General features: G+C 43.7%; 1 protein-coding gene across 1 annotated transcript in view; it reads left to right on the forward strand.

Annotated features, from left to right (window-relative positions):
- The window catches only part of LOC140208247 (NACHT, LRR and PYD domains-containing protein 3-like), a 63398-nt gene that overhangs the window by 8366 nt on the left and 42262 nt on the right, over positions 1-12770 (forward strand). Inside the window, exons 2-3 of the mRNA XM_072276786.1 lie at positions 5064-5160; positions 7189-7536. Coding sequence (XP_072132887.1) covers positions 5064-5160; positions 7189-7536 — 445 coding nt within the window. The remainder of the gene's footprint in view (positions 1-5063; positions 5161-7188; positions 7537-12770) is intronic.

Consider the following 12770-nt stretch of genomic DNA (forward strand, 5'->3'; position numbering starts at 1 on the left):
TGGAGCTTAGAAAAATGGAGGGCTATGGGTAAGCCTAGTGATTTCTAAGGTAATGACATGTTTGGCACAGCTTTGTGGGCCGAAAGGCCTGTATTGTGCTGTAGGTTTTCTATGTTTCTAGTCGGCGAACCGTAGGGGGTGCATTTTGGGTGGTATCAAGCTGCTGATCCAGCATTAAGCACAACCCCATACACCTGCCCTCTCGCCATATCCTTTCCCCTGACAAATCAGTAAACTCTGACATTTCGCCTTAAATATATGCATGAATTTGGCCTCCAGTGCAGCCTGTAGCCAAACATTCCACAGATCTACTACAGTCTGGCTAAAAATTCTTCTTAACACTGCTCTAAAGGGTACCTTCCTCAATTTTGAGGTTGTGCCCTCTAGTGTTGGATACCCCCACCAAAGGAAAGATACTCGACTTCCACCCTAGCCAGTCCTTTCAACATTCGGTAGGTTTCAATGAGATCCTCCCCCACCCCACCCCTGCATCCTTCTAAATGCCAGTGAATATCGGCCCACAGCCGCCAAATGCTCCTCAGATGTTAACCCCTTCATTCCTGGAATCACCCTCGTTAATCTCCTCTGTACTCTGCACAATGAATACACATCCTTTCGGAGATATTGAGCCCAAAACCATTGACAATATTCAAAGTGTGGCCTGACTAGTGTCTTATAAAGGCTCGGCATTATCTCAAGCAACATTATCTCCTTGTTTTTTATATTTTATTCCCCATCAAATAAAGGACATTTCATTTGCCTTCTTTACTGCAGATTCAAACTGTAAATTAACTTCCTCGGAGTCTTACATGAGGACTCCAAAGTCCCTCTGCAGCTCTGACATTTGAACCTTCTCCCCATTTAGATGATAATGTGTACTATCATTCTTTGTACTAAAATGCATCATCATACTTTTCCCAACATTGTATTCAATCTGACACTTTTTTGCCCATTCTTCCAATTTGTCTAAGTCCAGCTGCAGTCGCATTGTTTCCTCAGCACTACCTACCCCTCCACCTACCCGCATATCATCCGCAACCTTTGCCACAGAGCCATCAATTCTATTATTTCAATCATTGGCTAACAATGTGAAAAGCAGCAGACCGAATACTGACCCCTGTGGTACACCACTAGTCAGCCAACCAGAAAAGGCCTCCTTTATTCCCACTCGATGCCTCCTGCCTGCCAGCCATTCTGCTATCCATGCCAGTGTCTTTCCTGTAATGCCATAGGATTTTACCTTGTTAAGCAGCCTCATTTTTGGCACCTCATCAAATGCATTCTGAAAGTCCAAGTAAATGACATTATTCTGCTGTTAAAGAAAGGCTGAAAAAAAACCCCAGAAAACTATAGACCAGTGCTTCTGACATCAGTAGTGTGGAAGTTATTAGAAGCACTACATATATAAGTATTTGAAAAGACAGGACTGATTTGGAACAGTCAGCATGACTTTGTTTGTTACTGGCAGCACACTTTTTTTGATGAGGTTATGGGGAATGTTACCAGGGAAGTAGATAAAGGCAATGCAGTGGATGTTGTTTACATACACTTTTGCTAGCATTTAACAATCCCGTGTAGGAGGTTGTCAAGAAAATTCATTTGCATCACATTCAATGTAAGGAAATAAATTGGAGTAGACAATGGTGTTTTGGGAGAAGGTAGACAGTGATGGTCGATGATTGTCTCCATTAATTGGGGCTTATGACCAGTGGAGAGCCGCAGGAAGGTAGTTGGGTCTGTTGCTGTTTGCCATCTATATCAATGATTGGGATGATAATGTTTTTAACTTGATAAGCACATTTGCATATGACACCGAGATTGGGGATGTAGTTGACAGAGAGGCAAGTTTTCACAGGTTACAGTGGGATCTGGAACAGCTGGAAATTCTGCGCTGACAATGGCAGACAGGATTTAATGCAGGCAAGTGTGAAGTGTTGCACTATGGTAGGTCTTACACAGTAAACAGTAGAGCACTAAAAATTGTGGTGGAACAAAAGGATCTGGGAATACAGGTCCATAACTCATTGAAAGTAGTGCCACAGGCAGATAGGGTCATAAATAAAAGCTTTTGCCAGAATGACCTTCATAAATTAAATTATTGACTGCAGGAGACAGGATGTTATTTTGAAGTTGTATAAGACATCGGTGAGGCTGAATTTAGAGTATTGTGTGTAGTTTTGGTCACCTACCTACAGGAAAGATGCAAGTAAGTTTGAAAGAGTACTGGGAAAAATTTCAGGGATCTTTCCGGAGGACCTGAGTGATAAGGAAAGGTTGAGTAGTTTCAGACTTTAATCCTTGAAACGCTAAAAATTGAGAGGGGATTCGATAGAGCAGTACAACAGGATGATGCGTATAGATAGGTAAATGCAAGCAGGTCTTTTCCACTGAAGTCGGGTGGAACGACAACCAGAGATCATGCATTATGGGTGAAAGGTGAAAAGTTTCAGGGGGACATGAGTGAAGACGTCTTCAATCAGAGAGCGGAGAGACAGTGGAACGAGCTGCCAATAGAAGTGGTACATGCGAGCACGATTTCGCCTTTGAAAATATGGATGGGGGAATATGGCTACTGTGCAGGTGGGCGGGAACAGGTGGTTTAAATGACTCGGACAAAGCGTCTGTACTGTGTTCTGTTTCAATATGACTCTCTTAACTATGACTCTGTGACTCTTTGATCACAGACAAAGATTTGATTGAGTAAAGATCCGAAATTCATATCAGACTTGAATGATTCACACCTTAATTCCCCAAGAATATTCAACAGTGTGGATGTGTTTTGATGCGGTTTCAAACTGCCCACACACTCCCAGTCGCGGATCTTTCGTAACCAGGGAAAGACAAAATGCTGGAGTAACTCAGCAGGTCTGGGCAATATGTATGCAACTGAATACAACGGGGAATGTTTCAGGCCGAAACTCTTCAGTGGAACTGGAAAGGAAGGGGGAAGAGGCAATATCACTGATTGATTTGGAAAATGTGGATTGCTTTTCTGTGAGACTCGGAGCTCAGGGTCTGTGTTTAACCAGCTGCCCGCATGTTCTTTAGAACAGAGAGTGGCCTTTCTGCTGAAACCAATTCCAACCGGTTTGACATTTCACTCTGAATCACGTAAACAAACTCACTTTAGTATTCTGGTGTATAATACACTTAAAGTAGTGCCACAGGTAGATTGGGTCATAAAAAAGAGCCTTTTCCAGATTGCCTGCGTAAATTAATGTACTGAATCCTGGAGATGGGGTGTTATTTTGAGGTTGGTGACATTGGTGCGTTCGAATTTGGAGTGTTTACTGCAGTTTTGGTCATCTACCTATAGAAGAGAAATAAATAAGGTTGAAAGAGTACTGGGAAAAGGTGTGGGTTGTTTTTCTGTGATATAACAACCTTAGGGTCTGGTGCAAGCAGCTATCTGGCCCCGCACATTCCACAGAACTGGAGGCAGTTTTTCCTAAAGCAAAACTTTAGGCTGTTCTGCTAAAAAACCATATCCAACTGGTTTGTCGTTTCACTTTCATTCAGGTGTGAAAACATTCACATTATTAGTCTGCTTAACTGCAGGGAAGGTCAGTGAATGTGAAAACTGATATAAAGAACACTACTGGTAGTCTCGAAACCACAACGTTCAGGTGTAACCTGTCCTTTTTGAAAAGGTCATACTTCCCCCAGAAGTGATCCCAATGATCCAAGAATCTGAAGCCCTGCCCCCTGCACCAGTCTCTCAGCCGCGCATTCATCTACCTGATCCGACTATTCTTGCCCTCGCTAGCACGTGGCACAGGTAGCAATCCCGAGATTACTATCCTGGAGGTCCTGCTTCTCAGCTTCCTTCCTAACTCCCAGAAATCTCTCTTCAGGACTTCCTCCCTTGTCCAATCTATGTCATTGGCACCAACATGTACCAAGACAACTGGCTGCTCACCCTCTCCCTTTAGAATATTCAGGACCCGATCCGAGACATCCTGTACCCTGGCACCTGGGAGGCAACACACCACGCAGTTATCTCTATCAGGCTCACAGTATCTCCTGTCCGTTCTTCTGACTGTGGAATCCCCTACGACAACCGCATTTCTGTTCTCCCTCCTTCCCTCCTGCACAACAGCGCCAGGCTCAGTGCCAGAGACCCGGTCACCCTGGGCGTCCCCGTCAGATCCTCCCCCTCAACAGCATCTAGAACAAGATCTTTGTTGGCAAACGTTGGCAAACCTCTGCAGATGTGTGATGGAAGGTCTGATGACTGGCTGCATTATAGACTGGTCGGGGAACACCAATGCCTTTGAGCAGAAAATCCTACAAAAGTTAGTGGACTTGGCCAATATGTCACGGGTCTTAACCATTGAACACATCTAGATGAAATGTTGCTGTAAAAAGGCAGCATCTATCATCAAAGATCCTCACTGCCCAGGCAATACATTTTTCTCACTGCTGCCATCAGCTACAAAGTACAGGTGTCTCAAGATGCATACCACCAGGTTCCCGAACAGTTACTATCCTACACACATTTGGATGTGAATGTACAAGGCTTGATCAGTAAGTTCACAGATGACACAAAATTAGTAGATGGTGCTCACAGTGAAGATTATCGTAGCTTATAGGGGATCTGAATGGCAGAGGAATGGTAAATAAATTGTAAAGCCAACACAAGCAGCAACGGTTGCATACAGAGGCTGGTGATAATGTGGAGGGAAGTGCCAGAGGAAGTGGATGAGGCAGGCACAATTGTATAATTCCAGAAGCAGTTGGGATATGTAGGTGGAGTGAAGAGGCCAGGAGGGAAATGGGCCAAACACAGGAAATTGGGACCATCTCTGTGGGCACTGTGGTTGTCATTGTCCCATTGTGCTGAAGGGTCGGTGTCTGCGCTCTGTTGCTCTGTGATTCTGTCAGTAGGATGCGCCAGATATCACTGGACAAACATACAGACGTGGTGTGGGACTTGATGTTAACAGGGAATGTTTGCTCCCTAAGCGAACTGCTGCTCTGATACAGGGGATGTAGATACTCTCACATTTGCAAAGTAATCCTACTCTCTCTGACTCACTGTCTGCTTGTTGTGTGTAATTCAGGGCATCACCAGCAGGTGGAGCTGTCCTGCACCGCGACCAAAGTGTAAACAAGACGACAACAATCAACAATCGTCAGTCAGAATCAGAATGGCTACAGGTATGTTCACTGGGATCTTTATAATTAAACCTCTGCCCTGTGGTGCACAATACCTCAGATGAAGAAACTTACACAGACGCTAACAGGGCAGAGAAAAGTTTCATCAAGCAGTGTCATTGATGCCACTGGTAAAGCGGCTTTGTGTAATTGATCAGTCCAACAGTTCCAGCGCAGGGACCTGACACCAATAATGGTCGAATCACTCTGCTCACCATGCAAAGCTTCACCTGAGTGAAAGGAGCCAGAGACCCTGAATCAGGTGGTTGAGAGTCAAACATACAGGAATGTGACAGCGGTGTTGTGTTGTTTGTTATGTAAAAGTCCAGGTTCAGGGTTTGTTGCACACCAGGGCCTGTTTAGAGGTGACAGACAACTCCAACTTTCATTTACACAATTCAGAGCCAGATGATTGGAGCATTTCAGGGATTTCAGAGATTGTGTGATAACACAACATTGCAGGTTTTGGAAGGGTAGCTATCAACTCCCGCCTGGTTTTCATGACTGCTGTGCGAAGGAGATGAGGCTGAGGTGTGTTTCTGAAATCTGTTTTCTGCAGCCGAGCTGAGAATAGCTGAGAATCAGGATGTAGCTCGTTGTAGATAAATGTGTGGTCTGCTTCGATGTTTTAATACCCCAATGAATGACAGGTCTGTGGACAAATGGTGAACGTGGGTCTCTCAAAAAAAAAAGTTTAAGGAGCTTCGATGGCACAGGAAATATAAAACAACAGGAGACAAACATGGAATCAAAGAAAGCTATCGGGACAATGCAATGTCATTGGTGAGTAGGATTAATGTGATTCAGACGGCGTTTCCAGAGGGGAACTAAAGCGGATAACACAGAAAATGATAGGGGATCTCAGCAGATCAGGCAACATCTATGAAGGAAGATGATTTTCTCTGAGGCAGAATATGTTCTCATCCGATTAAATATTTTGTAATTGAATATTCAATCTGCAATCTCTCCAGTACTAATATAACCATCCTGTAGTATTGTTACCAGAACGCACACGCTATTCCACCTGGTCCAACCAACAGTTTATAACCTTGTCACAAGATCTTTCTGCGCCTGTATTCTGTGCTGCAGCTAATGACGGTAAACATGCTGTCGACTCCACACATTGTCTACCTGTAATCTTTGGAGTATTAAAAGTTCAAAGTTCATTGCGAATTTATAATCAAAGTACATGTATGTCACCGTAAAAAAAAAACCCTGAGATTCATTTTCTTGCGGGCGAAACAGCCGACTGGATACGGAGCTGGCAAGCTGGAAGGAATCAGATGGTTAATAATAGAGGGCTAGTCAGTTTGGAGGCTTGTAACTGTGGTGTGGGTGGTTGTTGGGTCCACTGTTTGTTCTTTCAATTAAAGACTTCGTAGATAAAATTAATGTCGTTCGATAGTTTGTGGATGACGTCAAACTTGGTGGTATAGTGGGGTTATGTAAACTCACAAGGAGACTGAGTCGAACATGGAAAGTGCTCCAAGGAATGCGTTCACTTTGTAAAGTTAAACCAGGGCAGGAGTTGTATTGTAAATTGTAAGGCCCTGAACATTGTTGTAGAACGAGGGGGACCAAGGGTACAGATGCACGATTCCCTGGAGCAGTTCATACACGTAGATAGGGCACAGAATGGATGTCATTATGATGGAAAGGGTACAGACAAGATTCCTCCAAGGGACAGGACAGTGTGCGTCTTAAGGGAAAGGTCAGTCTGCGAACCAGGGGACTGGACAGTGTGCGTATCAAGGCAATGGTCAGTCTGTGACCCAGGAGACAGGATACTGTATGTCAAAGTGTAAGGCGAGTATGTGGGGCATCCAAGGTTGTGGGAAGAAGGCCGAGAAATGGGATTGAGGACGAGAAAAAAGATCAGCCATGATTGAATGGCAGAGCAGATTCGATGGGCCAAATGGCCTAAGTATGTTCCTATATCTTATGGTCTTATTGTAGCCACCCTTTGTGAATCCTTGTTTTGCTGAGCTCTAAATCAGTCTAGTATAACTTGTAATTCGTCATTTATTTCAGGCGGGAAATTAAATCGGCTGAGGAAAGCACTCAAGAGGTTTTCACGAGGCGGTTCATCGAGTGAAGATGATTGGGACACCGGAAACAATGAACCAAAGCAGGGTCAGATTGAGAACAATGTCTCAGTTGAATGTGGTCCGGCCGCAGAGGAGGGAGAGCAAATTCAGCCCAGAGACAGTGACGTCAGAGACACTGATCAGGACCCTAAAGCCGGCACAAGTGAGGCGACTGTCTGTCAGCCCAGAGACAGTGACGTCAGAGACACAGAGCAGGACCCTGGAACCAGTACAAGTGAGGCGACTGTCTGTCAGTCCAGAGACGCTGCTCAGGATCCTGGCACCGGCACAAGTAAGTCGACTGCCTCGTTAAATACAGAATTGTCAAGCCAACAGCAAGGAATCAGTGAGTAAAATCTGAGGGTGATGTGTTCACAGAATGTGGCAGGGAGGAGGGTAAATGTGAGGCCTTGTTGGAGGGATGGTCAGGGGAGAGGGGAAATGTGTGGCTGTGGTACATGTGGTGTAGTGGGGCACCCGTTATCCCACTACAGGAAATCTATTACCTCTTCCGAGGATTTCCAGGATGTGCATTAGAGGAAATGCAGCTGTCCAGATAAAAGAGCATTTCTGGGATATGAATTCAGGGAAATGTTTTCGCCAGGATGCTGAGAACATCTCTGGGAAGCGACTCTCATTGACAGCCCCAACATTTATTCCAATCCTAAATTGAAAGAAGTGAGTGGGTGGGGTGGGAGGGCTTGGTTTCTGGTAAAGTGGTCCTTATGGTAAAATAATTCCAAGAGCATTGTTGGGTAGGTTTTTGAGGCCACTTTTGGAGAGGGGGACATATATGGCTGATACCAGTGTGGTTCCTTGTGGATAATCACTGGTCAAAGATCGTCAGCCAGGTTAAGCCTCATTACCAACTGTCTGCTATGAAGAAGAAAACTATGAATCCAAAAGGCCATTTCACCACAGTTCCCAAGCATGTTAATTTTCTGTATGAGACTCCGATGTGGGACCTTGTCAAACACCCGACTAATATCCAAGTAGACAATATCCACTGTGTAACTTCATTTGTCACCTCCTGGAAGTACTCCATCCAGTTAGCAAAACACTACTTCCCCCACCCAAAGCCTTGTTTGCTGAACCCTAACCCACCGCAAAACTCTCTCTTTCATACTCCCGTGGGGCAGAAGATATCAAAGGCTGAATGTAAGAACCGCCAGCCAAAAGGACATCTCTAATTCTGCATTTTGTAAGACTATTGAATGGTCACTATTCAATGTTCTTATTAGCTCTTAATAATAATGAGACAATTTTATATTTAAAATTGTAACATTGTGCATGTCATATCTAATAACCACTCACTTAGCGAACCACAATATACTTACAGAAGAGCAGAAAGAATACTGTTAAGGTATGAACAGATTTAAGAAACAATTGGTAATATATTATCTAATTCTACATCAAGTCTTGGGGAAAGCAGATATCTTTAAATGTTACATTGTCTATCAACAACCATTTGATCCTGTCCCTCATTCATGGTTAAAAGAACTTCCTAATATATACACCTGATACTTAGAACATCTGAAGCATTGGCGGACAGTAATCACCCTTTTAACAACCTCAAAGGAATAACTACTGCTATCAAAATAAATGGACGCATTTTCCAGAGCAAAACACTAAGCCTGCTATGGTTTAGTCTAGCCTGAAACCCGCTCTCTAATTTACTGAATCGGATATTAAAACAGGAGGAAAAAACGAATGAATTATACCTTGACACATCTGCTAAACAGAATGATTTGAAATTATACGCTCTTGCATCAGTAAAGCTAAAACAATTAATTCAAATCATGGCACTAACGTCCAAAGATTTAAACGTGAGCTTTAGACTAGAAAAGTACAGAACATTAAAAATTATGAAACATGTTGTAGAGCTTATAGTGTATGACAAAGCATCAGCATTGAATACGACAGATGGATGGATATGAAACATAACGATACTAAGGATCTCAACAAACAAAGAAAGTTGATCATCATGTGATAAAGAGAACTGTTTCAACAGAATTTCCTTCAAGGCTTAAGAAAATCTGCCAAACTGAGCTGAGTAGTAACAATATAACAAAGGCAATAAACATGTTTGCTCTGCCTATATTAACGTATTCCTTTGGCATAATATCTCGGTCTGAAACCGATCTGGAAAACTTACAAAAAAAAAGAACTGAAATAACACTCCAGTGCACTTAAATTAACATTACCTACCACAGTATGAGGAAAAGGATTAACAGACATAAACGAAAATACACAACAGTCAGATAAAACTTCTCAGAATTAGAAACAGGTTTACTATCACCGATATATGTTGTGAGATTTATTGGCATTTATTTATATATAATTTTATACTATAGATAAATAGTATACACATCCCGCATGTCTAGTCCTATTTAGTAGATGACACTTTGGCAGCAATTACAGGCTTGACTTGTGCGGATAGGTCTCTATCAGCTTTGTGCATCTGGACACTGCAATTTTTCCCCATTCTTTACAAAACTGCTAAAGCTCTGTCAAATTGCATGGGAATCGTTAGTGAACAGAACATTTCAAGTCCACCCAAAAATTCTCAATTGGATTGAGGTCTGGACCCTTACTTAGCCTCCCCAGGACATAACCTTGTTGTTTTTAAGCTCTTCCTGTATAGCTTTGACTTTACACTTGGAGTTATTTTGCTGCTGAAAAAATCTTTTCCCAAGTCGCAATTATCCTGCAGACTACCTCAGATTTTCTTCCAGGATTTCCCTGTTTTTTGCTAGATTCTTTTTACCCTCTATCTTCGCAAGCCTTTCAGGGCCTTCTACAGTGCAACGTCCCCACATCATGATGCTTCATGGTAGGAATCGTGTGATTTTGACGATGTGCACCTCCTGACTGCAAGGGGGATAGATGGGGCTGAATTTGTCAGGGATGTTCAAGAAGGATTCCTGACACAGTATGTGGACTGGCCGACGAGAGGAGAGGCCATACTGGATCTAGTTCTCGGTAATGAACCTGTTTCAGGTGGCAGACCTCTTGATGGGGGAGCATCTTGGTGAGAGTGATCACAACTCCCTTAGCTTCAGCATAGCTATGGAAAAGGATAAAAATAGACAAAATGGGGAAGTGCTTAACTGGGGTAGGGCTAACTATTAAGGGATGAGGCAGGAACTAGCGAGAGTAAATTGGAAATGGATGTTCAAGGGTGAAAGCACAGACGTAATGTGGAGGAAGTTTAGGGACCAATTGTGCTGGGTTCAGGATAAGTTTGTCCCACTGAGGCAAGGAAAAAATGGTCGGAAAAGGGAACCGTGGCTGATGAAACACATGAGGCAACTCGTCAAGTGGAAGAAGGAAGCAGATGTTAGATATAAGAAGCAGGAAGCAGCTGGAGCTCATGGGAAGTATAGGGTAGCCAGGAAGGAGCATAAGAAAGAACTTAGGAGAACTCAAAGGGGGCATGAGAAGGCCTTGGCATGTAGGATTAAGGAGACCCCAAGGCGTTCTATGCATACGTGAAGAACAGAAGGATGATAAGATTGAAGGTGGGGCCGCTAAAGAATAAAGAAGGCAACATGTGCCTGGAGGCGGAGGAGGTTGGGGAGGCCTAAATAAATACTTTGCTTCCTTATTCACAAGTAAAAAGGACCTTGATCAGGGTGAGGTCGAAATAGAACAGGCCTGTTTGCTGGACAATGTGGAGATTAAGGAAGAAGAAGTGTTGGATCTTCTTAAAAACATCGAGATTGATAAGTCCCCAGGGCCGGACGTGATATACCCCAGGCTGCTGTGGGAAGTGAGAGAAGAGATCACTGGAGCAGTAGCTATGATCTTTGAATCTTCTTTGGCTTCAGGGGAGGTGCTGGAGGACTGGAGAATGGCAAGTGTAGTTCCCTTGTTTAAAAAAAGGTAATATGGAGAATCCTGGGAACCATATACCATAAGACAAAGGAGCAGAAGTAGGCCATATGGCCCATCGAGTCTGCTCCGCCATTTTATCATGAGCTGATCTATTCTCCCATTTAGTCCCACTCCCCCGCCTTTTCACCATAACCTTTGATGCCCTGGCTACACAGATACCTATCAATGTCTGCCTTAAATACACCCAATGACTTGGCCTCCACTGCTGCCCGTGGCAACAAATTCCATAGATTCACCACCCTCTGACCAAAAAAAACTTCTTCACATTTCTGTTCTGAAAGGGCGCCCTTCAGTCCTTAAGCCATGCCCTCTCGTAATAGATTCCCCCATCATGGGAAACAACTTTGCCACATCCACTCTGTCCATGCCTTTCAACATTAGAAGTGTTTCTATGAGGTCTCCCCTCATTCTTCTAAACTCCAAGAAATACAGTCCAAGAGCGGACAAACGTTCCTCATATGCTAACCCTTTCATTCCCAGAATCATTCTCGTGAATCTTCTCTGTACTCTCTCCGACGTCAGCACATCCTTTCTTAAATAAGGAGACCAAAACTGCCCACAGTACCCCAAGTGAGGTCTCACCAGCGCCTCATAGAGCCTCAACATCACATCCCTGCTCCTATACTCTATTGTTCTAGAAATGAATGTCAACATTGCATTCGCCCTCTTCACTACTGACTCAACCTGGAGGTTAACTTTAAGGGTATCCTGTACGAGGACTCCCAATTCCCGTTGCATCTCAGAACTTTGAATTCTTTCCCCATTTAAATGATAGTCTGCCCGTTTATTTTTTCTGCCAAAGTGCATAACCATACACTTTCCAACATTGTACTTCATTTGCCACTTCTCCGCTCATTCTTCCAATCTATCCAAGTCTCTCTGCAGACTCTCCATTTCCTCAGCACTACCGGCCCCTCCACCTATCTTCGTATCGTCAGCAAACTTAGCCACAAAGCCATCTATTCCATAATCCAAATCGTTGATGTACAATGTAAAAAGAAGCGGCCCCAGTACTGATCCCTGTGGAACACCACTGGTAACCGGCAGCCAACCAGAATAGGATCCCTTTATTCCCACTCTCTGTTTCCTGCCAATCAGCCAACGCTCTATCCACGTATGTGACTTTCCCGTAATTCCATGGGCTATTTTCTTGTTAAGTAGCCTCATGTGTGGCACCTTGTCAAAGACCTTCTGAAAATCCAAATATACAACATCCACTGCATCTCCCTTGTCTAGCCTACTGGTAATTTCCTCAAAAAATTGCAATAGGTTTGTCAGGCAGGATTTTCCTTTAAGGAATCCATGCAGATTTCTGCCTATGTTGTCATATGCCTCCAGGTACTCTGTAACCTCATCGTTGAAAATCGACTCCAACAACTTCCCAACCACCGATGTCAAGCTAACAGGTCTATAATTTCCTTTTTGCTTCCTTGCCCCCTTCTTAAATAGCGGAGTGACATTTGCAATCTTCCAGTCTTTCGGAACCATGCCAGAATCTATCGACTTTTGAAAGATCATCGCTAATGTTTCCGCAATCTCCACAGCTACTTCCTTCAGAACACGCAGGTGTATTCCATCTGGTCCAGGAGATTTACCTACCTTTAGCCTATTTAGCTTCCTGAGTACTTT

Source organism: Mobula birostris, chromosome 13 (assembly GCF_030028105.1).
Source record: "Mobula birostris isolate sMobBir1 chromosome 13, sMobBir1.hap1, whole genome shotgun sequence".
Classification (NCBI taxonomy): domain Eukaryota; kingdom Metazoa; phylum Chordata; class Chondrichthyes; order Myliobatiformes; family Myliobatidae; genus Mobula; species Mobula birostris.